Below are 27,244 nucleotides of genomic sequence, written 5' to 3'. Positions count from 1 at the left end.
GTAAGCATCTACGTAATCGGGAGACAACATCTGTACCTGGATGGGGACAACCATCTTCATCATCACCATCGTCACAATCTTTCACGCCGTCACATTGCTGTACAGAGCAGATAGAACGACTTCCATCTCTACAACGAATTGTGTCGTCGGCGCGACATTTGCTAGGTATCGAATCGACTCTGTTTATGTCTTCGTCGTCTCCTTTTGGTATAACTCCCACAATTTCGTTATGATCGGTTCTTGCGAAATCCCTGATGCTCGGCTCTATCGTTGATCGTTTCGATGATTGGGATGTGAATATAAATTATGAACATGAAGAGAGAAAAAAAAATACGTATGTAAATAATTAAAAATAAAAATCTTTCTAACAAAAAAAAAAAAGAAAAAAATAGTGGCAAGCTACAAATGAGTGAAACAATGAATTTGACCGAACAGACGGACGAATCGATCTGGCATGGAACGATTTCGCTAGTAGCAAAGAGCGATCTATGCCAGAAGTAGAATAGGATACTTATATTTTAGCGAATTTACAGCTACTGTGTCGACAATTACAATCGCTACTTACGCGTTATCGTCTCATGGCAACCCTCCTCGTCAGAACCATATTTACAGTCAGGAATTCCGTCGCATCGTCGCTCTAATGGCACGCACGTACCGTCTCTGCACGTTAACTCGACTGACGGGTCGCATCGCGACTCTCCGATCTCTACTTTGACTAATTGCGTGTTTCGTGTGTTCGTGTGTTTGGAATCGTCAGGTAGACGAGGGAATGCAACAAAGAAGGTAAAAGAGCGAAAGGATGAATTAGAGCTCTAACACTCTACTTATAACTACAAATATGTGAAAAAGGTTTCGCGAGTGCTAACTCCAAACGAATAAACAATTAGAGATAAAACAATTATTCCATCGTTCTAATAAAAAAAAAAAAAAAAAAAAAAAAGGAGGGAAGCTACAAACGAGCAAACGAACGAATGCATCTGACATGGAACGATTTCACTAGTAGCAAAGAGCGATCTATGCCAGAAGTGGAACATGATACTTATATTTTAGTGTATTTACAGCTACTGTGTTGATAATTATGATTGCTACTTACGCGTTGTAGTCTCAGAGCAGCCCTCTTCGTCGGAACTATCCTTACAGTCAGCAATTCCATCGCATCGCCGCTCCAATGGAACGCATGTACCGTCTCTACACGTTAACTCAGCTGACTGATCGCATTCCGGCTCTTCGAACCCTACTTTGGTTAGTTGCGTATTTTGTGTGTTTGTGTGCAGGCGTGTTTGCAATCATCAGGTGGACAAGAGAATGCAACAAAAAAAGGTAGAAGAACGAAAAAATGAAACGGAGCTCTAATACAAAAGATTCTATGTATAATACAACGGTACAACTAGCATGACATAATAACAGCATGCGACGTAAGTGAGAAAATTGAATCGATCGATTCTTCCAAGCAAAGAACTCAACATCTCGCTAGAACGTTCCTACTATCTCGAGATTTTTTCTGCTATGGTCATCGACCTAGGTGGTCTTCGAAGAGGAATCGATCATTCCACGCGTCAGCGTGTAGCGAAACCAAGTTACCTTGGAATATTCTAAAGGTAAATCCATCCGGACGCACTTGGACGTTGCCCAACGAGTGAATCTGCAGCTGTTTCTCGATGATGTACTGCATCTCCGTCTCATCGGCTAACGTCGAGCCGATGTCTAGAGTAACTTGCGACGTAAAGCTGTCAGAAGTTGGCCTGAACATCGAACAGGAATTATTATCGTACCTAGGATACCTATTGGCTGAGTCACTTTGACTCAGCTTCTTAGGCTACCTGTCTATCTCAGAAAAACATCTCTAGTGTCTTTAACACTAGAACTACCACACCAGTGAAATTGACTGGTTTTACAATTTCATTTTAAAATTCCTACTTCGTGTTATATTTTTTTTTTTTTGCGATGATCTAATAACTTTCGCAACGATAACTAAAAGAATAATGTAATGAATTTTATCTTGTTTTTTATGTATTGAAACTGAAAATAATTTTGTGTCCGGGCTACTTGTATCAATAGCAGTGAAAATGACTGGTACTTGTCAAAGTGTAAAAGGGTGCTGCAATCTGTTTATCGAACCCCAATTAACCAGTTTCCTCGTTTTCTACAACTTGCCACACGTTTTTCAAATTTTTACCGCGTATCATTCGATACGACGACATCGGTTATCAGGAAAATTCCGGATCGATCGCTGAATCGCTAGATGCTAACGCTAGAAATACCACAGCAGTTAAAACGACTGATTCTACAATTTTATAAATGTGTCAGCCCCCGTTTAGGGATCCCAGATGGATTAATATACCAAAAATGTACTACGTAACATGGAATTGCTTCCGTAAGAAAGTAATAAATCACTAAATATACAAATATTCTATCATTACGTATTTTTTAAAGACCAGTCATTTTCACTGGTTTTGGTAGAAATAGCTCCGTGTTAACTATTAGTAGTTGTAGTGTTAAAAACACACGGACATCAGTTGCTACGTACAGGGTGCGCCGTTAGAATTCGGACAGAATTCAATTTGTAGTTCCCACCATATTAGAATTCAGATGTTTGTGCTGATTGACTCTGAAGTTAGTTAAATATGTCAATAAGTCTTCTATAACCTCAAAATGACAGAACTCGTTAAGCAAAACCCGGAATACGATAGAAGAGCGGCGATTATAGAAAGTCTTCGCGCCGGGAGAACGCCGGTCGAAATTATAAAATTCTTTAGCTACCCAAGATCGACGGTATACGACATTGCTAAGAGATACGCAGCCTCAGAGTGGTTCGAGAAGGGTTCTCCTTCTCCGGCGAGAAAAGTTCAGCGTTGTCTCAAGTGAGGGCGACGTCATGCCTCCGCACTTCTTCCAAAAAGGCGAAAGAATCACAAAGGAGGTTTATTTGGAGGTCCTGAAGACAGTAATAAAGCCGTGGATGGAAATTACGGCTTCTGGAAGGCCGTATTTATTTCAACAAGATGGCGCACCTGCTCACACAAGTCATCTTGTTCAAAATTGGCTCTCTGACAATGTGGACATGTTTTGGTCGAAAGATTTCTGGCCTCCTAACAGTCCCGACCTAAACCCATTGGACTATTACGTGTGGGGCGTTATCGAGAGACAAACTAATAAATGCAGGCACCCCAACGTCAACTCCCTACGAGCTGCTATCGAGTCAGAATTCGCGACAATTAAACGCGACCAGTTGAAGTCAGCGTGCTCGCGCTTTAGAGCAAGAATAGAGCAGGTCATAGAGGCAGAGGGTGGTTACATAGAATAAAAGTTCTCAGCAAGGACCCTTTAAATGAGATATAACAACATTTTCATGTGTTTTTGTGTATTGACTTAAATAAACAACTTTCTGCACAAAACTTCTTTTGTCCGGATTCTAACGGCGCACCCTGTATTTTCGATGCTGTTACTCATCACAATGTGATTGCTTTTAAAGCCATTGTGAAACAATTCAACAACCTCTCAAATTTAATTTATCCTTCATAGAATTCATCCTAAAACTTCAATCTCGCTTTGAATTTACCAAACTTCTCATTTAATTTTCCATTTAATTTGAAGTTATAGAATATACTCTTTATCATATTTCATTGTACTTTGCAACTTTTATACCGCGTAACAATCGTTTGCTGTGGGATTCGAATCCAGTCTACGTACGATTAGAAGCTAAAACTATTTTCCTTTACGCACGCGTTGCTACCAATAAGAACGTAAAGAACGTTGGAAACCAGGAAAACTCGTTTGTCACAGAGCAGAAGAATAGAAATAAATCGCACACCGAGTGACATTACACTCACGATATTTTAACAACGTTGACGTGGTGATTTTCATTGGGAATGTCACGGTTCAGCAACTCCTCGAGCGGCTGCGTCAGGTTGCCACTGAGTTCCTTGTACTCTCTGCTGCTCCTGTCCGCGTATTCTCTCCTGTATGGTTCTCCAACGGTCAAGGTTATTCTGTAAAACCCTGGAAGAGCCACATTGAAATTAGCAACAAGTGCGAGAAACTGCGGCTACCAAATCAATAAACCATAAAGCTGTTGCCTACTTCTTTCTCTTCTGGAACCGTAATTAATTTTCGTATCAAACTCGATGGCGCTGCCTTCAACTTCTCCAGATCCGGCTAGGTCTTCGTCGTCGGTGTTGCCAAAATTGGCTGGCTCCCTTCGACTCTCGGCCGCGTTCCCAACCTCGTTATTCTGTCAACAACAACGACGATCAGGCTCACTATCGAACCAAAGATTTACGTATTTACTTCAACGTCGTAAGTTCTTGGATATCAACCTCGTCAGCTTCGTCGTATTCCTCCGCGCTATCGCGGGTTATCCTTTCCAAATTCGAGCTTTCCGGCTCTTTGTCCTCGTCCGATTGAACTGGAGGAGCGTTGTTCAGCTCGTTATCCGCGTTGTCGTCTTCGGATTCTGAAAAACATTAGATAGTACAATTTCCGTAATACTCGATAGAGCGGAATGTTTGGCGCAATCAGCCAACCGTTGCAGCCAACAACGATGTTTAAATGTGTTTATTATGGCAAGAAGAATGATACATTACCTGGAGCTTCGGTAGTGGTAGTTGTCGTGTCGGATGGGCTGAAAATATCCCACAGCCCTCTCTTTATCCTATGAAACAAGGAGTCTTGTTGGCGCGACTCTATCAGCGGAGCCTCGCCGAACGACTGCTTGCCATCCTGGTCGAACACCAGATCGTCGTTCTGCAAACGAAAGAACCCATACGTAATCCAACTTTCTCAAACTCCAAGAATCGCATCTTCAAGCGTCTTTGGAAACGCTTCCAGTGACTTTTCTATAGAAACAACGGTAGGTAAATAGAATACCAGGCAGGCACATGGGATTTCCTACTCTAGTTGTGTACTCGAAGGTCTACTTCTTAGCGAATCTCAGAAGATCATAAAAAATCCCTCCAACGAGGCTGTCGAATCGACAACTTCACAGTACGCTAGAACTCCATTTGCAGCAAGGAAACTTTGCCCAGTGCTCAATTACATCGATGACACTTGTGCGAACGTGAACGCCTGTTACATGAACAGGAAAGTTTGTAAAGTTTGTAAGTTTGAAAAATTGTATTTAATATTAAGCTACACACACTATTGACCAATTAATTGCGTTTGACGAGTATACGCGTCGTCTTTTCTATTTATTCAGGCACTTCGTGGTCTAACCCGATGGGAGATTTCTACAACTAAATTCCGCGGTTAACTGGTTGATAAAGCGAATGCTGAACAAAGAGATCTGCTACGAAACGACACGGTGGATCTCGATGTTGCAAAGATTCAAGAACTGTACGCTATTGTATATATCTAATATACATGCAGTTGGCTCGTTGAAAGGGAAGAAGCGTTACAAACGAGGAAACCGCAGCAGCCAATGTACATAACGAGTGAGATTCGTCGAGTGTGCTCGAGTATCGCGTAGTGAACTCACGTGCGACTCATAAAGAACCAATTCTCACCTAAACACGCGATATAAATTCAGGATCGGCCGCCCATTCCACCGGCCGTGATTCGCTGGCCAGGGTTCGACGTCGCGGGTCAACGACGTCTCCTCTCTGTTCGACGAACAACACGCGCACGTATACACAGAAGAGAAAAAGAGAAAAAGAGCGACAGAGAGTCCAGGCAGCAAGCATCGCTTGGCCGAGATAAAGTATCGTTACGCGAGAAAACGACTGACGAGCTTATGCAACCGGTGTACTCCTGTCGATATTATGCTACGACGCGAATAACAAACCAGACGTTTGCTCGCCGATCTATACGTGACGAGTCGAGCGTCTGCTCCGACGAATACAGGATTCCCCTCTATCGAGTAGTTATGGAACATCCGTCGCGTTTTTCACCATCTAGTTTTCAGGGATCCTCCGCTTCCTCTCCTGGAGATCCACGAATCCACTAAACTTGAGATGGAAAATTACGACGAATCAGACCACTCTTGTATAAGATAGGAATTTGGGGATTTTGTTCGCAACCAATTGCGAGATGGAAGGCTACAATTGCTTGGATGATATTAGTGTACCTTTTAGCTGGGTATTATGGAACCGGAATAGCTACAGTTTTCTTCAATTTTCTTCATGACTAGTTGCAAAATGGAAGGATAAAATTGTTTGGATGATGTTAGTGCACCTTTTGGCTGTGCCTTATGGAAACAGAACAGGCTCAGTCTTTTCAATTTTATTCATAACCAAATAGTTGCAAAATGGGAGGCTACAATTGTTTGAATGATATTAGTGTACCTTTTGGCTGTGCCTTAGGGAACCAGAACAGGTACAGTCTTTTTAATTTTTTTCATAACTAATTACAAAATGGAAGGATGAAATTGCTTGGATGATGTTAGTGCACCTTTTGGTTGTACCTTATGCAACCAGAACAGGCTCAATCTTTTTAATTTTCTTCATAAGTAATTGCAAAATGAGAAAAGGCTACAATTGTTTCGATGTAATTAGTGTACCTTCTGGCTATGCCTTATGGAACAGTTTGGGAATTTTGTTCTTAGATAATTGCAAAATGGTTGAAGTTGATGTATAATTAACAGATATAATAATATATATATAGATATAATGACATATACAATAATTAAAAAATGGCTAAAGACTGAAATTATTTCTATGATATTAATGTACGTTTTTGCTCTGCATTACAATCTTTTTCTTTTTCAATTAACAAAATTTAAGAACGTTAAATAAGCACGACGAGATGTTATAAAATGGTCAAGTTAAGTTAAGTCAGGCAAAACATTTCATTCGCAATTTCTTTTTCAATCAAATTACGTTACTAGATTCTATTTTTTGATGGTTACGAAGAGAAATTCTAAGGATTTTATTCCTCTTCCATCCAGTTCCCACTAATTTTAATAATTAAATTTCCTCCCATCTAGTTCCTACGATTTTATGAAGTTTAAAGAAACTGAATATTTATAACGCTATTATAGACTATAGTTCTCTTTCTAAATCACGAAAAATACTTTTTCCGTTTCCGATTCTCGTAATTACTTTTTATAATAGCGTACCATGGCGCTATGATATGTACATTATTTATTTCCTGACTACTCGTTAATTAAACTCACCGTATCATTATGACGCGAAAATACGTTTTTTCGTGGCAACGGAATCAGTGGCAAATAGCATGATCCAACAGAAGCCGACCATCTGGCGGATCTTGCTAATCGCGACTAATACCTCAGAGTGTCGCGTTTCGTTGCGAACGCAGCTATGAGATGCGCCTGGCCACGTGACCGGAAGCGTGCATATAACTTCCTGTCTGTACGCTGCTAAATTCGTTTCGAATTTCTTTTAACCTACACGGTATAATCGTATCACCAAAATATTATAACAATAAATAAAATCGTTTAATAACTTGCAATTATTTGTTTTGTAAAATGGTAAACAATTATTAATAATTTGAAAGAAATCGCACGAAGTTAGGAGTCTAAGGACTCGACTTCCGCGTGTACACGTTGCGCGTGTGAGTGGGGGTCGACGTAACGTTGCGTAACTGGAAACAGAGAGCTCATGGAGGATAATGACACGAGCCGGCGCTCGTTAATCCTCCAGCTAAAATTAGTTGCGACGTATTCTTTGCTTGCAACCGATATGCGTGAATGTACGATGATAACGAAACTTGAACACAAGCAAACACGTTCCGACGCTACATAAACGACTCGAATCATTCATTTCCAAGTCTAACACCTTTTGCATTCTAATTCTGATACAGCCTATTCCGAATTCTCGAATATAATCTATTTCTCTTTTAATAATTTCAATAGATATGGACAATTTTGGAAATATAATATCGATGTTAATATTTAGCTTGCGATAAGAATCTCTTAGCGTCTCTCCGGCCGTCAGCACCGAGTCATCGTGCTATGTTTGCAGAATCTAGAAACCAAATCTACGTCTATAGACGTAGACGGCTGTATCTCTGATCAACCTCGATCGACCAATTCTTAGATCGGTTTTCTTTTCTTTACGTTCTTTTACGCTCTTTTTTTCTTTTATATACACAGCTAATGTAATGTTTGAGAATCGCAGTTTTCTCCGCGATAAAAGTACAAATTTCGCAGGCAAAATGTTCAAGAAATTTTTCTCGAACCGTCGTACGGGAAGACGAGCGTCCGTTTCGATCCGCGATAACGCGCCACGCAGCCTGCAGCCCGACCAACACGGCCGCTGGACCTGGTTGCTGTATCTCGTTGCAAATCCACTCAGTGACCCCTATCAATGGTGAAACTTCTGCACGAGGGGAGCTGAAAGGCCTACTTCTGGCAGCTGTAGGAGCAGGAGGAAGAGGCCGTGTAATTTCTCTACCAGCTCGTTCACGGAAATCTCCGTTTCGCTCGAAAAACTCCGAATAAACTAGCATGTTCCGACGTTTCTCCGTTTAACCCTCAACGTGTCGCGGGATTTCGTCGTTTTCGTTCATTTCGGATGATTTGCTGGCTCGTCGAGCCACACGCGGGTCCATCTAATCTCCGATCAAGGTCTAACCTTGATCCACCTTGTCACAAACATAAACATACGTAGCAAATTTATATTTCTATGAACGTAATTATAAAACAGACAGAACAATCCTCTCGCAAGTATTAACGAACAATTAATAGCCAAATGTGCGAACGACGAGTACCTGGATCGAGACTTGGAAATTGTACGTTTCAAGCATAAGATTCCCCTTCTTTTTATTTAAACGCGAGTGCGATAATAATAGGATCGTGGAAAATGAAAACGACGAATGCGAGTGGAAGAAGAAACGACGAATCCTGAAATCGAAGATCGCCAGTGTTCGATTTGCCACAAGATCGATCGTAGATATTAAAAAAGAGAAATAAAAGAAAGGTGAATGTGTGTGAAGGAAGCGGCGAAAAATCGCAAAAAAGTAAGTCAGGTCGATTAAAGCTCGTTTCCATGAGCGAAGAGGACAAAGAATTAGAAAGAAGCGAGAGAGGGTGGTACAGGTTAGAGACAAAACTTTGTTATTCCGGGCAAGTTTTACACGGGATTCCCCGGCTAAGTCCACTCTATGATCCTTTCACGACAACTACGTGCTCATACTTCGACAAAACACCGGGCCCCTCGCGCTGTCCGAAATCCTTAAAATGCATGGGAAATACGTGTCGGCGCAGCTTAAGTGGCCAACGAGAAATTCGTCCTCGGAACTTCGACTATGGGGACGAAGTTGCGGCAAACATCGAGCCTCTTGGTCTACTGTCGACCCCCTCGCTCAATTTTCTTCCGCTCATACTCTCTTGTCGTTTGATTAGGTGACACGAACCACGTACAAACCCAACTGATATAGGCTTTCTAACGATCGATCGTTTGACTTTTTTATAAACTCTGCTCGCTTCTGATATTTGCACGCTGCTGACGATTTATCAGAAAATAAACTTCGCCCCAATCGTCGCATTTTTTTTGGAAAATATGACAAATCAAATGAAATGGAGAAGGTCGACTCACATGTATCCTCCGTGTCTAAAATATCACAAACTTTGGTTCACGTCACTCGTCGATAATACACGAAAAGTCGTAGTATTTATTTTATCGAGTGAATTTCTAACGTGAAAATTATGCTCGAAACTAGCCGATATCAAACGTTATCGCTAGATTATGGATATTTGTGCACTTACGGGGGATTTAAGGACGCAAAAATGTACAGAGCGCATGCGATGATAACAAAATGTAAATAAAATATAAATAGAACGTAATTGAGTAGACAAATAAGATACCTGAAATAGAACAGGTGCGACGAACTTTTATTGGGTTGGCAACTAAGTGATTGCGGCATTTATTATTACCACCTAATGACAAAATCCACGATCACTTAGTTGCCAACCCAATATTTAGCTTCCATTCTTTTAATGATATTCGGTAATATGAGGATTTGAAATTGTACGAACTACTATAGGTATACTAATCGAATTATGTTCTAAATCTTCATGCAAGATTCAATTTGTTCGTTTATCGTATCGAACTTCGATTCGATTATCGTATAACGATACGAATGATCAGCGGATGCAAAGCGATTGAAGGCGAAATGGGAGTGTTCAAATATTTACACGAAAGTGTCCATTACGGTGGAAGAGCGATTCTGAGAATGCACCAAGGAGATTCGACTGTACCGTGGCATGTGTCACGTAAAATCACAAGTTACAACTCAGATTATAAAAAAGACAAGAAGGTTGAACAACTATTAACTTTCTTTTTTATTGCATGTTGGAATTTAATCTTGAAGTTAAGATTAATAACCTGTGGAAGACGCAATGCTTGTGTTAAAATAACATTCAATGATGTTCATTAAACAGAACTACAGAACCTGATGTATATAAGCGAGTGATATAATTAACAACGTATGGAAGAATTGTTGATTGTTGACCAGTTACTCTCAGACTAGACTTAGGTAGTGACCCATGATCCCTTAAATACTTTGAACTCTCTATACAGTAATGAGTATGACCTGTGTAAGTGTCCTGTTCGAATGCCTGTGTGAGAGTATTGTGCTTATACTGCAATATCGTTGTATACCAACATTGCATTCTATTATGAATTTAATAGTCACAATTGAGTATACACTGAATTGGCACGTATAACTTACACATTACTCCAACAGCTTTATATAAATTAAGTAGGCAACTGATCTCAGGGTAGAAACCAGGTAAAAAGATGTTGACTGTTCGAAAGTTGGAAAAACAGTAAAGTTCAGTGACGATGTTGTGGCGAAGGAAAGCTAGCCATGGGTGGGTCTAAGGACACGAAAAGAGCTGATTTGTTAAGGACAAGTTTTCATTAGGAGAGCGAGGGAAATAGACTTCGCTGTCAATTGGCTGATTTTCTAGGTTCGTGGGTGAGGAAGGGTGCTAACCGCCCTTGAGAGAAAATTGCTAACGGAAGATACCGAACGTGAGAAAACTAACTTTCCCGTATCTTCCCGTAGTAGGCAAAAATGTAAAGAACACTGGAAATTGTTAGAATTTAATCTTAAAGTTAAGATTAACAATCTGTGGAGGACGCAATGTTTGTGTTAAAATAATATTCAGTGATATTTATTAAACAGAACCTGATGTATATAAGCAAGTGATATAATTAATAAAGTATGCAAGAATTGTTGATTCTTGGCCAGTTACTCTCAGACTAAACGTAGGTAATGACCCATGATCCCTTAAATATTTCGAACCCCACTTTCTATGCAATAATGAGTATGACCTGTGTAAGTGTCCTGTTCAAATGCCTGTAAGGGTATTTGTGCGTATGCGTGTAATATCGTTGTATTCCAATAGAAATAAAAGATGGACTTAAACTATGAAAATGCCAAGGTTTATGGTGCGTCCTTAAGAATATTCAGGGAACGCAGCAAGGATGTGTAGACATCTGGTTGCCATCTTGTCCTCGGTACGCGGCCTGGTCTCTGATGTGCATTGAAATGTGGTTGATGTTACACATGCGTCGATAATGAATTGGCAACTAAGTGATTGCGGATTTTGTCCATATCACCTAATGACAAAATCCGCAACCACTTAGTTGCCAACCCAATATATGAAACGTGTGAGGACTTTTGACATTTCCACTGACTCAGACCTCTTAACAATACATATAGGTAGAAAAATCTTTTCATCGGACACATTATTAACAATAGGAAGCTTTGTTCTCTAGAAAATCGTGTCTCTGTAAGGATTACAATATATCACGATTAAATCCGTTTCAAATCTATCGTAGACATGCCTATCGAGCTCCATTGTCGAATAACAATGTGAATGTGACAATTTCAACAACTTCGTTACAAAGAAACCTCGAGGACAAAACGAGAAGATAAAAGATAACGAAGTCTTTTCTCCTAACACAAAACATTCAACCGCTGTCGTGTTACATAATGGATCCATCGATGACCTGGATCCATTAATAATCTGGACCGTTGAAAGTGGATGAGACCGCTAATAAACGTGATATATTTTATTTTTCCCTGCCACAGTGTCGCGCAAACTGTCTTTTCACATTCTCACAACGATACGCGAATTATTAATTTTAATCTTCTATTCCTGTCAACTGAGAGTTAACAAATTACGGAAGAACAACGAATGTGAGAAGATCGATATACTTGCACAGTTCTCGAATTTTCGTATTTTAACGTTGCTCTTGTAACAAACAGAAAGGATTTCTCGTGTTGCGAGACGTTCAACACAGGATCGTGCACATTAGTGTGGCTCTTCTCGCATTTCTTACGATATTTCTCTTCTCGTATATATTAGAAAGACATAATTGGGCCGAGGATGATAGAAAAATGATCGACGATCGTAGGCAGCGTTGACTGGACTCTCATCAGCCAGTCGCGTATGAATCGCCAACTCAGCCATGGTTAGAGCCACTAAATTCGGTGCTCGTAAACGTTTGACAAAACTGTAAGATTCCAAAGTAAAACGTTGGTGAGACGCGGAGGGAAAGAAGCCTGGATCAAGGAGCCTCGAGAAAGAGAGGAGGAGAACAAGTAAACGAGGTCGTTAAACCTGGTGCAAAAATGAGTCCGACCGATGACTCACACAGTCGGAGAACTGGTCCTGAAAAAAATAAGCAAGCGCGTCTGCATATCGTTAAGCCGGTCCCGTGCAGTTTGCACACACGTGTTGATTGCATAATGCGAGCGAGAACCTCGCCTCGAGCTTGACCAGACTCGCAGAATCGCCTTCGCGAAACCAAACTCTCGTCTTCACGTGAAAATAGATGGCAAAGTATCGATTCTTTACCTCCGCTGCTTCTTCTCGTGTTATATAGATGCCACGAGAGATAATTGGCGTTAAACGAGCGATTAGGCGAGACAATCTCGGCTATTTTTACCAGGATGCAAAGATCAGAGGACGACACACGTATGTTTGGTTGAAATTTGGTTATTAAAGATGCGTTGTAATTAATTATTTCGCGAATTCAGTAGCTTCTCCGCGTATTTTCAACGTCGGAGTACACTTTTAAGTAGAATCATTTTGGCCGTCTGCTAACGAAAGCTTTGAATTAGATTCTAGATCCTCTGGATTCTGAATAATTCGAAAAAGATACTCGGCTGCCAAATTTCCCATGAATATTTGAATACTGAACTATTCTTATGCCCAAGGATCCTGGATCTTAAGTTTCTGGATGGTAGATTATGGAATTCAAGATCCTTATACTGGAAAATTTTCGAATCCTAATCCCTGGGATCCAAGATCCTTAGATCCTGGATCTTAAGTGTCTGGATCGTAGATCGTGGAATTCAAGATCCTTATATCGGAAAATTTTCGAATCCCAATCCCTGGGATCCAAGATCCTTAGATCCTGGATTTTCGCAGTCCGAACGATTGGATCCTAAAATTCCTGGATCTGACATCTTTGAGTGTCTTTGTCTTAGATTCTGAACTCTTGAATCCATAGTCGAATTTCTAAATTTTGTAATCCTGAATATTCGCTGCTGAAACCTCAAGTTTTGGATCCTGGACACTTACAGTCTAAATTTTCAATTTCCAATCCTGAACTCTTGAATTGTAGTCTCTATGGTCTTAGGCTATTGACTCCTAATCTCTGAACCTTAATACACTTCGCATCCTAAATTTGAAAACCTTACATCTCTCGATCCTAAATCGTTGCAACTTGCACTCTAAATTCGTCGAGTGCAAAATTTTCCTACATTACGTCCTTAAATCCAAGACCCTAAGGTCCTAGACTTCAGAGCTTGAGAAACATGCATTCCAATACGTCCTACCTCTTGACTCGTGATCGATCATCGCACCACCTACTCACGCTCATGACGAGCTGTCTAAACACTCGAGCAACTGGCGCCAGACTGGAATCCTCGGTGATGATCAGGATCAATCTGTTCCTTCGCAACGAGGCTGCTTCAAAGGTCAAGATCCGGCACGTATGGAGGCCGAGAGCGAGAAATCCCCCAATTTGAGAGACTTTCAGGGGCTTCGACTTAACGAAAATATACGCGCTGGCGAACTAGGTGGCGTTATGGGTGGAGAACAGTACCTCCGAGGGAAGAATCTGGCGAGACTGGCCGATCGTCTTTTGTCTTAAGCCGCTCTATATTAATGTGAAGAACATGCCATGTCGAACCATGCTACGATAGCTGGACGACTAGACGTGGAAAAGAGGGCTGTCAGCGCCCGGAATACTAAACAGTGGCGAACTATGTGCTGCATAGGTGGCGCTAGTCTCGTTCGACCGAGCCTTTGCATTTTAACTGCCTCTCTACCCCAGCAAATCCTTCGAGCAAGGCTTTGCCAGGTATAGCAACTTTCGACAGTTCCCCTGTACGCACGCTTGTTGCGAAAGAGCCGGAATTATGAGCTCGTGAAGACCTGTGGAGTCAGGTGTTGAGGTTAGAAACGTCTGCCAAAGTACATTCACTGGGTTCTTCTTAATCTGTCGAGTGAGAATGATCGGAGAACAGTATAAGAATAGTACTTCATAAATGATATTTAGAAACTTATCACACCTCGTATACTCACGAGGCGTGGTATAAATTGGAACTGTAAGAAAACGCAAAGCTTCGAAAGTTCGGGGCTATATCATGCAACTTAGGAAGAAAAAGCTACTCGAGAGTGTCATAAATTAAGCTTCTCTAGGTACCGCGCGTGGATTATATTACGGATTATTTATATGATATTCTTTCAGCGTACGAAACCAGCATTTTGTAATGTTACATCCTTGCAAATTAAATCGCTAGATTTTACACGTCGTAGATAGATCAGATTATCGAATGGAGGATTTTGGATCCAGTTTGGGCGCAGGTATAATCGAAACGAAGCAACGTGCAGCAAAGAAACACAACGAGTAAACAGAACTTTTATTATAAATATAAGCAAGATAATCAATGTATAGTTAAGATAAACCTTTGCAGCTTCGTAAGGCGTTATAAATTTCTTCAAACACTATCGGGATAGCGGATACTCTCCCGTGAATTTTCGCCTGCTCGTTCCTTTTCTCTTAAAGGAAGATTCTATTATCGAAAGAGCAAGGTCCATAACCGGGACCAAATCTCAAGCTTTCGCTCACGGCTGGACCAAAGTATCACGTGTTGATTCCCAGGCCGTAAAACGGACGAAACGACGCGATGAGATCCAGAAGAAGCAGGATCATCTCATATGAACTTTCATATCTCAGCCCTTGTGCGCGAGGAGGGCAAATACTATGGGCAATCCTGTGAAAAGGGTGAAATTGCGGAAATCACGAGGCTTCGACTTCCCGACAGAAACGTTCCGGCCCTCGGGCTGCGATCTGCCACTCACGCGTCGAAACGGCTGAAACTGAACGTCCTGTGCCGGTGGAGAAAAAAATCCAAAAAATGCCTGTCAATGTGAAATTTCAACCGGACTTACTTCCTTCAATGAGTCAGTCCATTTTTAACAAGATAACCTGCAGTTGCAGACTGAACGTTGGATTAATTTTAGCAAGAAGCCGTAGCGATTCTCGTGAAACTTTGGCTCAAGCTGCTCTGCCAGCAAGTTTTCTATCAAGTATTCTCATCACCCTACGAAAATAGCTAAGATGTTTCAATATTTGTAAAAATGAATGATGGACGGTTTTCAACGAGAAGCGTTCAATTAATAATCTTCCATCGTAGAACTGCCTACAAGTGAATGAGATAAAATGTTGAATGCTATAAATCGTGTCACAAAGTTTGATTCAATCCTTTCAAAGACTCAAGATAGTTCAATAATGTGACTAGAAAATACACCCAGCATTTGTATTTACCAGAGACCTACGAGCCTTCGTTTCGATAAATTCACGATGCGACATTTAATTATACTTTTACGTACAGTATACGGCTCAAGCCTATCGTTTGCACCTCTTTCCTGTCACTTTTACATTCCATTCTCGGCTGGTATTAGCGTCGTTGCTTCTGTTATTTACATAAAAGAGAAAACGTCGTACTGATCGATCAAATCATTCCCATGAACACGTCTATCATCTCAAGTCAGCGGAATAGCAAGCTACTGAAAAAAGTAATTGAAGCTTTAAAGCGGCAGTTTTGACATTGTCGCGTGACTGCTCGATAATCCACCACTTAAGAACACGTTCATCTTCATCATCGGTTAAAGATCTTCCGAGGAAGTTGGCCTGACACCAAACAGAAGTCGATTCAGCGATCGACCAGGCTCTCTTAAAGAGCTACGTAGGTTTGTTTTTACAGCAAACAAGGGGGATCGTGTGCACGTCGTCTAAACACGTCGCTTAACCACGGCTGCTTCACCCTTCACCCATCCTCTAGACTCAGCCACCGACCCTTTTACCCATTTTCACCCCTCTAGGTGAAACCTGAGGCGGTTCGACAAATTACGAGACTCGCTTAGCGCCTCGTGTTGCCTGTCACCGCACTCTGAATCCAAATTCCTCGTCTTTTACAGCCTCTTTTCTCTAGTCCCTGTCGACTATTAGCAGACAATTAGGCTAGCAAGCTTGTTAACATATTCGTCGTCAGTGATATTTCAACTCGTTCGTCGTTCACACACAGACCATTCTGTGTTGGTGCGTACATTGAAATTTGAAATTTAAATTATTCTTGTTTTTTTCTTTTCTTTTTATTTAAAGAAGAAGACGCGTGGAGTATCGCACGATACGACACGTGGTGCGTTTTGAAATCAATTTTTAAAGTTACATGTTTTCTAACCTTCTGAACGTATCTAGTTTGTTGGAAGATTCCAAATGAAATGTAAAAATAAGAATAATGCGAATTTGTAAACAGAATTTTATAATAGAAACTTATCAATTTGTATTTAGTAGAAACGCATAACAAAATTGCTAATTATTCACAGAGCTGCCGCACATCTTCCATTTCCACGATTCTTTTATTACGCTGTCAGCTGCGTGATTCTGAACAATTTTTCCCGTACATGTAACGCTCGATTACTCGCTCTTTGTTTCTGAGATATTAAAAAAACTGTCGGTGTCGTTACATTTACAGATTCTACCTACAGTTGTACGTCTAATTCTTATCTTTTCTTTGTAACTCGTATAGCTTTGGATTAGATATCATTTTAATGACCACCGTGAGGCGATTGATAATGAAATATTAATGTACAACACTGTCACGCGCAATTACAGGCAAAATTCACTGTAACGAAACCGACAGTTTTTTTTCTACTACCAAATTAAGAAAAAGTTGGTTTCTACAGCATATTAAAAGATGATTGAAGCGCAAGATGACGGCAGCTTGCTGAATAATTAGTATAAAATGTCCTCAACAAATTCAAAAAACAACGTATCGAGAGTGAAAGATACTAGGAACTCTGCATAATCCAACAGCCAGCAACACATTGCACGATTATGGTTATTATACACGGGTCATGTGATGTCGCACTACAAACGTGACGTAAATGGAAATTTTTGTGTCAGTACTATGAAATCGCAATACTGTCAGTTATTGGAGCAAGAAGTTGAAGAATCGAACGGTTTTGTCGGCAGAAAGCGACAACGATGAGTAAACGAATTCAGTGGAATGGCTCATTAATTCTCGACAAGAGTGGAGGAATCAGCTACGTGACACGCATGTTCACGTTCTTCACACTTTTCCCGTCTGTCAGCCGAGGAGACTCGTTCCTCGAGTTCATTGAGTCGTTCAGCCGACCGATCATCAATCTTCTTCGGACCTGCCCCTCAAAAACCATCAAATTCAACGAACAATTTTCTCTCGCCGCTAATATGCCACGCGTTGTTATCTCGTATTCAAATTACAAGAAAAAATACAATTTATCTTTTTCTTATTTTCTCTCGAGCAACCTGGAGACTTTCGTGACTGCAAGGCAAAGTTTAGAAATTTCTGAATCGAATAGATTCGTCGCACCTAAGTAATCGAACGAGTTTTGAATAATACGTAGAATCGAAACGAGGCTCAGAGATACGACGTTTCTTGTTATTTTCTTAGAACCTTGCAGACCTCCGTAGCTTCCTCGGAAAGTAGAAACTTGCACCTAGGTAATCGAGAGTTGTTCTGAATAATAGCTGGGATCCAAATGACAAGCAAAAATACCATTTGTTGTTATTTTCTTAAAACCCACCGTCTTCTCTAACCGAAAGAGGGGAATCTTGTCCACTGGAGGCTGGATAAATGTAAAAATCATCTCTACGTCAGCCAGTTCTCCCTGTTGAACCCTCTGAAAACATTGGTTCAAGTATCAAAGGGGGTCGGAAGAACCTGTATCGGCCATCGAGAAGGAAAACACGGAGGTTAAACGCCGAGGGATGATCCTGCAGCGATTTACATGAAACGTTTCGTTGTTAAAGTGGCCGAATCCGCCGGTGCAATTTATGATTTTTCCTCTTTTTCCTCTTCTGGGAGGAACACGCGTGACAAATAACAGAAGGGCGGCTATACGATCTGATTTGGCTAACAGAGAAGGAAGAAGGTGTATTTGTTCGGCGAAGGCAAACAATTGGTCGACAGACCCATTTCCGTCGGATCGAAAATAGTCGAGAGCGGAAGCTTCCGCCACGCTGAGAAACACGACGATCCATCTTTCGATCGTCCGAACCGAGACACGAAATGGCACGTTAGTTTAGAGGACACAGGACGCAGACGAGAGAGACCACGGGACGAGAAGAAATCTACCAAAGGATGAAGATTGTAGAGAAAAATTCGTAGAAGCGTCTCCGCATCCGGTGGCTGCTGAATAAATTTCCCGTTGCTTCGGCAGAGAGGCAGCCTATTCGTTGACCAAATTAGGGCAATCCCGGACCGCGAATGGACGACTGTCCATATTTGGCGAACAACCGAAACCGTGCCAAATATTCGCATTCGAGGACACGTCGTTATCAAAACCAGAAAAAATTAGTTTCCCCTTTGAAACATCGTTAATAAGCTGACCAACGGCCCGTGAACCACATTCTTGCCGCAAGTTGAATTCCATTTGCCGGAAATCCCTCGGTTCCGCCACTCTTTTCATACGAAATCGCGCTTTTATTCCCTCAAAAGCTGAGGCAAATGAAAAAAGAAGAAAAGCGAAACAGAAAGAAAAGAAAGAAATAAAGGCAAAGAGAACGAGAAACGAGGCTGAAGTTTCGCCGAAACTCGATGGCAACGCTCAGAGACAACGCTCGCCAGTTCTCGCATCGTAACACGCGCAATTACATCAGAAATATAATTATAATCGATTGCGCAACCGGCCATCCTTGTGTCAAATGCCAGTACACGCATTGAATCGTTGATTTCGACCTCTGATGACTTTGGTAAGTGAATTTTCTCGTTGACTCGACGTATAAAATACGACTTGCCAAGCTTTCCACCGTCCTGTAATTTTCATCAGGTCAACAGGTCTCTATCGTTTCGATTAGCCAAACTGATCTTCGATCGGTATAGCGTACGAAGATTAAATCGAGTAGAATCGTAGAAATCGCGAGAGGTGTCATTTGTAATCGGATTTACTCCGCTTCTAAATGGTTATATTGTAACACGAGACAGCCAGAGGCTATATCAATCAACTGTATAAACACGAAAAAAAAAAAAGAGAGATGTGAGTTTGTTATGTGACAATATTTGTTAATAAGCACAAGTAGAACGATAAAAAAACATGACAATGTTGCAAATGTTTTTTTAAGATTTGTCTAGAATTCACAACTGTTTCTAATCTGCACACGACAAATAAATTTATAGAAGTAAAACAATTATTTTGCTAAGAAGTTACACGCTAATCATATGGTCAGGTAATGGAATATCTGTTAACAAGTACAAGTAGGATGATAGAAAAATACAGTGATGTTGTAAATATTTTTTAAGATTTGTCTAGAATTCACGACTATTTCTAATCTGCACACGACAAATAAATTTATAGAAGTAAAACAATTATTTTGCTAAGAAGTTACACGCTAATCATACGGTCAGGTAGTGGAAATAAAAAATTGACAGTGGTATTGGCTTCCAAGAAACTCGTATATTACTCGGTATCTGTTATATTTCTTAGAAAAGTTGCTAAAAGTTAATTATTATCATATTTGGCTTACGTTTACTCGGGAACTATGTTAAAAAAATAAACAAATTGCAGCATTACATGTATCTCAAAAGCCATTGACAAAACGTTCAATTAAAATGTCAGTGATTTAGATCTTGTGAGTTAGATTGATTTTCCTAAAGTTTGATCAGTAATATAGTCGGTTCAAGTCTATTGTAGTATAATTTTTCTCGACCTTGATTTTAATTTCGATTAATACGTTGCCTGCCACGGTGGTCGTCGATAAACCACGTCACTACATTTCTCGGTGTAATAAAAGATTATCAACGATGTAAATAATTTATAACAATTTTGATTTCGATAATCAAAAAAAAAAAAATTGTGCAAATACAATTTAATATTTCGCAAAAATTAAACGTTACTTACGATAGTGTATTTTCATCTGCTACGATTTCCAGGACAAAGTGTAAAAAAAAGTTTGGATGGCAGTCAACGTGCTAAGGCCAATAACAGCTATTAAACTGTCTTCCACCGTCAATTAACTTCAACCGCATTAAAAAAGAAGAAATACCAGAAGTTCGGCCGAAGCAATGAAAGAATCAAGTTAAAGTGTCAGTGATATGTTTGACTACTTTACCCGTTAAATTGTAAATTACTTCTACTATGTTAAGATAGAAATACGTATTTATCGCAGGCATTTTTTATTGCTGTTACTATGAATGGAAGTCATTAAATTCCACTTTATCATCACGGCTCGCCAAGCGCCAAGGAAAAGATATTAGAACCTCGTTCAAAGGTTAAGCTGCATTGTCACAACGTTCAGTAACGCTCGTCAATTAGGTTGCAGATTATTTTTATCCTGTACGGAATAAAAGTATTTATTACGATGATAAATGTACACATCGAACTCCACTTCATCGATTTCGATGATTCTTTTATATTTGGTAGGAGACATCATTCTGGACAATTTTTTCCCATATATCTCGCGTCTCGCTTACTTTCCGAAATATTCGCAAAGACCTCTCGACATCGCTACAACGAATTCTGCTTATGGTCGTACATCTGTGACGCAGCGTATGCGTTCGTATTGGTTGTCGGCCGCCGGTCGCTTATCTTCTGTTTATAAACGCGTGTCGGACGAGCTTAAAGGCCCTGTGCACAACGTGCATGCGCGAGAGCGTAAGAGATGTTTGCTATAACTTAGAAGAAGCGAATATTAACAATGTACCGTAATGTACTGTATTCGGGTTAGCTTTTTTAAATCCGGCCGCCGCCACGTCACATTTCTTATAGTCGTGTTGTGTACAGGACCTTTAAGCTCGACCGCCTCTCCTATATAAACAAAAGATAAGCGGCCGCCGGCCGCCAACCAATAATACTGACGCTTACGCAACTATAAACGCACGACTATATAATCAGAATTCACTGTAAAACGATACCGACAGTTTTTTGCGAATACCTCGCAAACTAAGATCTACCGCTCGTTATAAGAATACCAGAATATAGAAAAACGTTGTTCAGAATCATGGCTCGACAGTATATTAAAAAACCATCGCAATCGAAGAGATTCATCTGTACATTTAGCAAGAAGACTATTTTATATAAGAAATACGAAAAAGATTATTTAATAATTTGTATTAGAAATACGAAAAGGCTGTATAAATATACGGAAAGTCTTTAATCGTGTTAAAATTAATATAAAATATAATATATATATTTAAATATAAAGAATTACCAGAAAATTATGAACTTAAGAATACTTAGACTTTACACGTGTTTGTCAGAACAATCGCGACCTCGGCTGGAATAGTCAAGATAAAAATTACTCTTAGATAATTAACAAGATACTTATCGAAGTCTTTGCTTCGTTATACGATCAGTTGGTTCGACTTAAACGTCGAGAAGGCAGAATAAAAATTCGCTTTCGAGAAATTCACAGATACAATTTCAATCGGGTCGTAATATACGAAATGTATAAATTCTACTCCGCCGACATCTACGCAAACCAAGCGTCGTTTCTCTCGAACAAGACACGTTAGCACCTCTTTCACACCAGTGTGAAAGCCAAGTTAGACTATCGACGTAGACTTTCGTTTGTTTAGCTCTAGCGAATTATTTTGTTTCGCGTTAGGGCAGAGGAGCAGCTAGGGTGGTGAAATCGAATCGATCCTCTACCGGGTAATCTCGATTCCAAAACGGTTTCGTAATCGCAAAGCTTCGAAGAAATCGTCATCACCCGATCCCGCCTGTAGAATGTCCATCGAGAAGCCGTGACGTAAACCGTACTTCAGGTTCGTTTAGGTTAGGACGGTAGCGCGGAAAACAATTTTAGGATCGGGTTTCTCAACTATTCAGGGACCACAGGAGGCAGAGTATGTGTATTCGATCGCTCCAAACGTTGACCTGATTGTGTCACGAACCGCGAGAATATATGTGTGTGTTTGTGTGTGCAGTGAATTTAATCTGCTGAAAGAATAAACTGACGGAAATTAAGTTATCTCCGTGGAGGAGGATTGGAGGAGCGACTGGTCGAGTTGTCGAAAAGAAACGATTGACATTCAATATATTCGGTATCTCGAGTCTGTGTCGTGTATTTCTGGATAATGACTCACAGGCGTTTCTCCGCCACGTGCTTTCTCTGTCATTGAGTCACGAATAAGAGCCGAGAGGACGGGCATTCTCGTCGGGTCTCATGTACACAGTGTGCCAAAAGTCGGGTCACACCTCTGTGAGATAATCGACTTCCGTTAATTTTCCATCAACGTCGTAATTTTCATAATATTTGATCGGTGTAACTGTTTTTATAATTTACAGATGCTAATTAGGATGATTGTGTACTCTACTTCTTGTCAAGACACTTTGGGGGCTCGGTCGTAGCTAAAACAAAGTAGATTTGATAAAAAAAAAAGTTAGATGAGAAATTTATTGATTTTAATCGTGTCATAGTGTCGAAGAATTCAGATGCAGACATAATTGTTGATTTTATAGGGAAGTCAATTGGTTATTAAAACTATTAGTAGGTCATCTAGACTTTAACTAGGGTTATGGTTCTCTAGTCTCCGATTGACTCAAATTATGGTCATTGGAAGGTTACGATTGATTAAAGCCGCGTACGATACAAACCTTTGATTAAAAAAGAACTCCATCTTTTTCAAGGAAATGGCAAAAATAGTAAAATTTTTGTCATATTATGGTAATCCTGAAATCTCCAAACTAAATAAATGAGTGAATATCGTACAGACATGGAACAGGCAAGCACTTCCTTGTCAAAATGAAAATTCTCCTCGATACTTTCTTTTATAACCTTCAAATGGGAACCAAGACAGCCAATTATGCGAACAAACTTTCAAACAAATACCATTTCTTAGTGGAAATTTTGAAAGTGAAAATGTATCACCGAATCGTCCAAAAACTATAGGAAAAGGTTCAACGAAGTTCGTTCTCGAAAGGAAAATTATTTTCGACGCAAATTTCCATTTATAACCTCCAAATATCAGATATCCGTGCAGTAGCAGGTCGTGAAACATTAAACCTCGACATTAATTCAGGATTTCCATCAAATTTTTATAATTGATAACATCATTGGCAAACGCATTCAACTTTTAAAACAGAAATACTCGGCGAAAGCTTTTCCCTTGTCGTCATCGAACGGAAACCAAGTGAACGCCTCTGTACGATAGCAGTAGGTCACGAAGTGCTTAATTTCTAAATTAAGACGAGTGTACGACAGAATTACCGAATGAACATCAGTAGAATATTCAACAGTTACGGCAGAATAATAAGCAGACTTGTCAGACTTTTGAAATCGAAAATTCTTCGCGTCGCATAATTCCTTTTCAGTGTCCGAATGGCAACCGAGCTATTCCATTAGCCGTATGGCATTTCGAGAGGTCATGAACCCTCTAAATGGATCTAAATTAACGCGCATTTAATACGATTCCATCAAATTTTCAACTGGACGTGCAACAATCGCAGAAGAACGGTGGGCCAAATGTTCAAATAAAAAATTCTTCCAGCCGTTCGGATCGACTTTATCGACGCGAGAAACCAGCCTGGAAGATAAACAGTCGGAGGAGCTGTACCGAAGCCGAAATTGAAGAGAGCGTAGCACGATGCAAGGGACTCGTGATTTGAACGAGAGAGACGTGGCGCGTCGTCGAGCCGGATGTCGAGGTATAGAGACGAGGATTTGTCGCTCGGATGTTAGACAATGGACTATTAGGGCAGTTTCGCGATGTAAGCTGCTCTGCAGCCTCTCCGGTAGCGCGAGGGAACCGCGGCCGGACCTAGCAGGGAGAAGAGGGTTGTCGAGAGTGCTTGGCGGCACACCCACGCCCCTTCACTGCACGCTCCTTCCTTTTTCATACCTATTTGCACCGTGGTTCCCGGTCTTGTGGCCGCTTTGTGCGCGGCAAAGTCCGTCCAATTCCTCTTTGTGCCACGATGCGTCTCTGCCTCGTCCTGCATTTTCTGTGCGCGAGTTCCGCGGAATCGATGTCCTGGTTGTGTACGCCAGGAGTTCGACCGTTCTTCTGGCAAGGGAGGATGGTGAAAAAAATGGCAAATTTCTAGGCCTTCGAGCGTCTAAAATTTCAACGAGGCATTCTATATGTTCTCTATAGGTGCAATTGTTTATGGCAAAAGCGATGTAGGCAAATTGGAACTTTCTCGTGTCAAACGATGATAACCTCGAAACGAATGCACAAAATGGGAAAATTCAAAGGCTATTTTGGAAATGTAAGTCGATATTTACGTATAGTACGTAACAACATGTTGCTCAAAATGTTCATTGATATTGATATTGTAACTTATTTCTAAGGCAAGATGCAGTGTATTTTAATATGTTTCGGGGCACCGTCTCGGTTTCATCTACAGTTTTTTCTAACTTCTCCATCACATTCCCTATAAATGATTGTGCTTTTATATCTTAGGACTTACAGAACGATGCCTTCGAATTTTACGTGCCTGAAGAGATATTTTGATACTTTTTTGACCAACCTTTATTCAAGCTGCTTTCGTTCTTTTTGTAATGTATTTTTCTCGATATTTTTCGAACAAAACTTTAACTAAAACGTGGTCTACGTGTTCGTATCACTGTTTCAAACTCTTGTATATTGCTCAATTGTTTAAACGAAGCGACGAATAATAGCAAAATAATTTACCTCGATTTGAGACGTTATCTTTCTTGTTGTTTGTCGTGGATTATTTTCAGTAATATCTCTTAAGTCATTACTGTTAATGGACATTGTCATTCGTTTTCTAATAAGGAATTGTCATCCTTGAATTTCATGGACGTATTCACATATAATTACCATATAATTACAAGAATTTTCCATTATCGAAATGTGAGATCCGTGTTATTCTTAGGACGCCTTTTTTGAAAATGTAGTGTACTCGATAGGGCACTCTAATTATTGGTGACAACCGATAACATGGTTTCAGTAATATTCGTGATAAATCTCATTAGCATTTCTTACAATTTAATAGTAAACATTCTTCGATAATGTGATTAATTAAAATTGACAATATGACAAGGCTTACTGACATAAAATATTTAGAATACTATAAATTATTCCTTGGAGTCACAGCACAGAAATACGTAGAATTCTGCACAATGTTTCCTTGAAATCGGAAATATTAACAATTTAGATTGTTCCTTACAAATATATTAGCAAAAATATTTAGAATTCTACGAATTATTCAGAATTATATTTCCCAAAATATCTACTGTTCCGTCGGTAATAAAATAACCTCAAAATAACATAAAACTGGATGCATAATTCTTTAAAACTGAGTCTCCGAAATATCTAGAACTCGATAGATAAAAAAATATTTAAAATTTGCAGGTTATTCTCCAAATCCAAATTCGTCGGACAACTGCATCAAACATTGCGTTACTGTTGTCTATACAGCGATCGCGTGAAAAATAACAAGACACGTTACATGCTTTTCTAATTTTTATATACGATCTCCCCATTAAATAAAATCTCCCCATATTCTAACAATACAACATTCTTCTAAACTAAATCCCTGCAACATTTAAACGCCGTCAGATAATAAGACATCATAACATCAAACGTCGAAATGGCCAGTGCCTGTGAAACAGTCTATCTCACGACAAATTCTCATTGCTACACGCAACACATCTTCCTCGCAACTATTCGAATCTTCTTCAACCAACAATCTCATCCTACGTCAACCAAGAGTCAAGCGATAAAAATGATTATAGTTAAATGAAACACCAATATTCCTATGAAACAACCCATCAAAAATTCTCATTACTATATGCAACACATCTTCCTCGCAACTATTCGAATCTTCTTCAACCAACTATCTCATTCTACGTCAAGCAAAAGACAAGCGATGAAAATGATTATAATTAAATGAAACACCGATATTCCTATGAAACAACTTATCACAAATTCTCATTGCTACGTGCAACACATCTTCCTCGCAACTATTCGAATCTTTTTCAACCAACTATCTCATAGAGTCAAACCATCAAAATTGTTATAGTTGATCGGAACACCAATTCCTGGAAAACTGCCTATTACAAACTCTCATTGCTATATCCTCTTACTAGCTACTTCATTCTACATCAACCAAAAGTCAAGCGATAAAAATTATTATAGTTAATCGAAATATCAATATTCCTATAAAACAACCTATCACAAATGTTGCTACATGCAACACATCTTCCTCGCAACTATTCGAATCTCCTTCAACCAATTATCTCATCCTACGTCAACCAAGAGTCAAGCGATAAAAATGATTATAGTTAATCGAAACACTAATATTCCTATGAAACAACCCATCACAAATTCTCATTGCTACGTGCAACACATCTTCCTCGCAACTATTCGAATCTTTTTCAACCAACTATCTCATAGAGTCAAACCATCAAAATTGTTATAGTTGATCGGAACACCAATTCCTGGAAAACTGCCTATTACAAACTCTCATTGCTATATCCTCTTACTAGCTACTTCATTCTACATCAACCAAAAGTCAAGTGATAAAAATTATTATAGTTAATCGAAATATCAATATTCCTATAAAACAACCTATCACAAATGTTGCTACATGCAACACATCTTCCTCGCAACTATTCGAATCTCCTTCAACCAACTATCTCGTTCTACTTCAACTAGAAGTCAAGCAATAAAAATTATTATAGTTAATCGAAACACCAATATTCCTATGAAACAACTTATCGCAAATCCTAATTAGTACCTGCAATACATCGTTCTCACAACCAGTCTGTTCCCCTTCCCGTAGAATCTATCTTATCCTACTAGCAGCCAA

General features: G+C 39.9%; 1 protein-coding gene across 15 annotated transcripts in view; it reads right to left on the bottom strand.

The window, feature by feature from the left end:
- LOC132914386 (basement membrane-specific heparan sulfate proteoglycan core protein-like) overlaps positions 1 to 27,244 on the bottom strand; it is a 186,409-nt gene that overhangs the window by 112,833 nt on the left and 46,332 nt on the right. For 14 of the 15 annotated variants that reach the window (XM_060973439.1, XM_060973440.1, XM_060973441.1 and 11 more), the window contains exons 2-8: positions 4,584 to 4,743; positions 4,317 to 4,453; positions 4,081 to 4,231; positions 3,831 to 3,999; positions 1,582 to 1,742; positions 1,094 to 1,237; positions 37 to 264 (exon numbers count right to left, since the gene is read on the bottom strand). In XM_060973439.1, coding sequence (XP_060829422.1) covers positions 37 to 264; positions 1,094 to 1,237; positions 1,582 to 1,742; positions 3,831 to 3,999; positions 4,081 to 4,231; positions 4,317 to 4,453; positions 4,584 to 4,743 — 1,150 coding nt within the window. The remainder of the gene's footprint in view (positions 1 to 36; positions 265 to 1,093; positions 1,238 to 1,581; positions 1,743 to 3,830; positions 4,000 to 4,080; positions 4,232 to 4,316; positions 4,454 to 4,583; positions 4,744 to 27,244) is intronic. The other variant, XM_060973438.1, reaches the window with a different exon arrangement.

This window comes from Bombus pascuorum, chromosome 15 (genome assembly GCF_905332965.1).
Source record: "Bombus pascuorum chromosome 15, iyBomPasc1.1, whole genome shotgun sequence".
Lineage (NCBI taxonomy): Eukaryota > Metazoa > Arthropoda > Insecta > Hymenoptera > Apidae > Bombus > Bombus pascuorum.
Note: the sequence above shows the minus strand (reverse complement) of the source record. Positions and strands in the feature narration are given on the sequence as shown.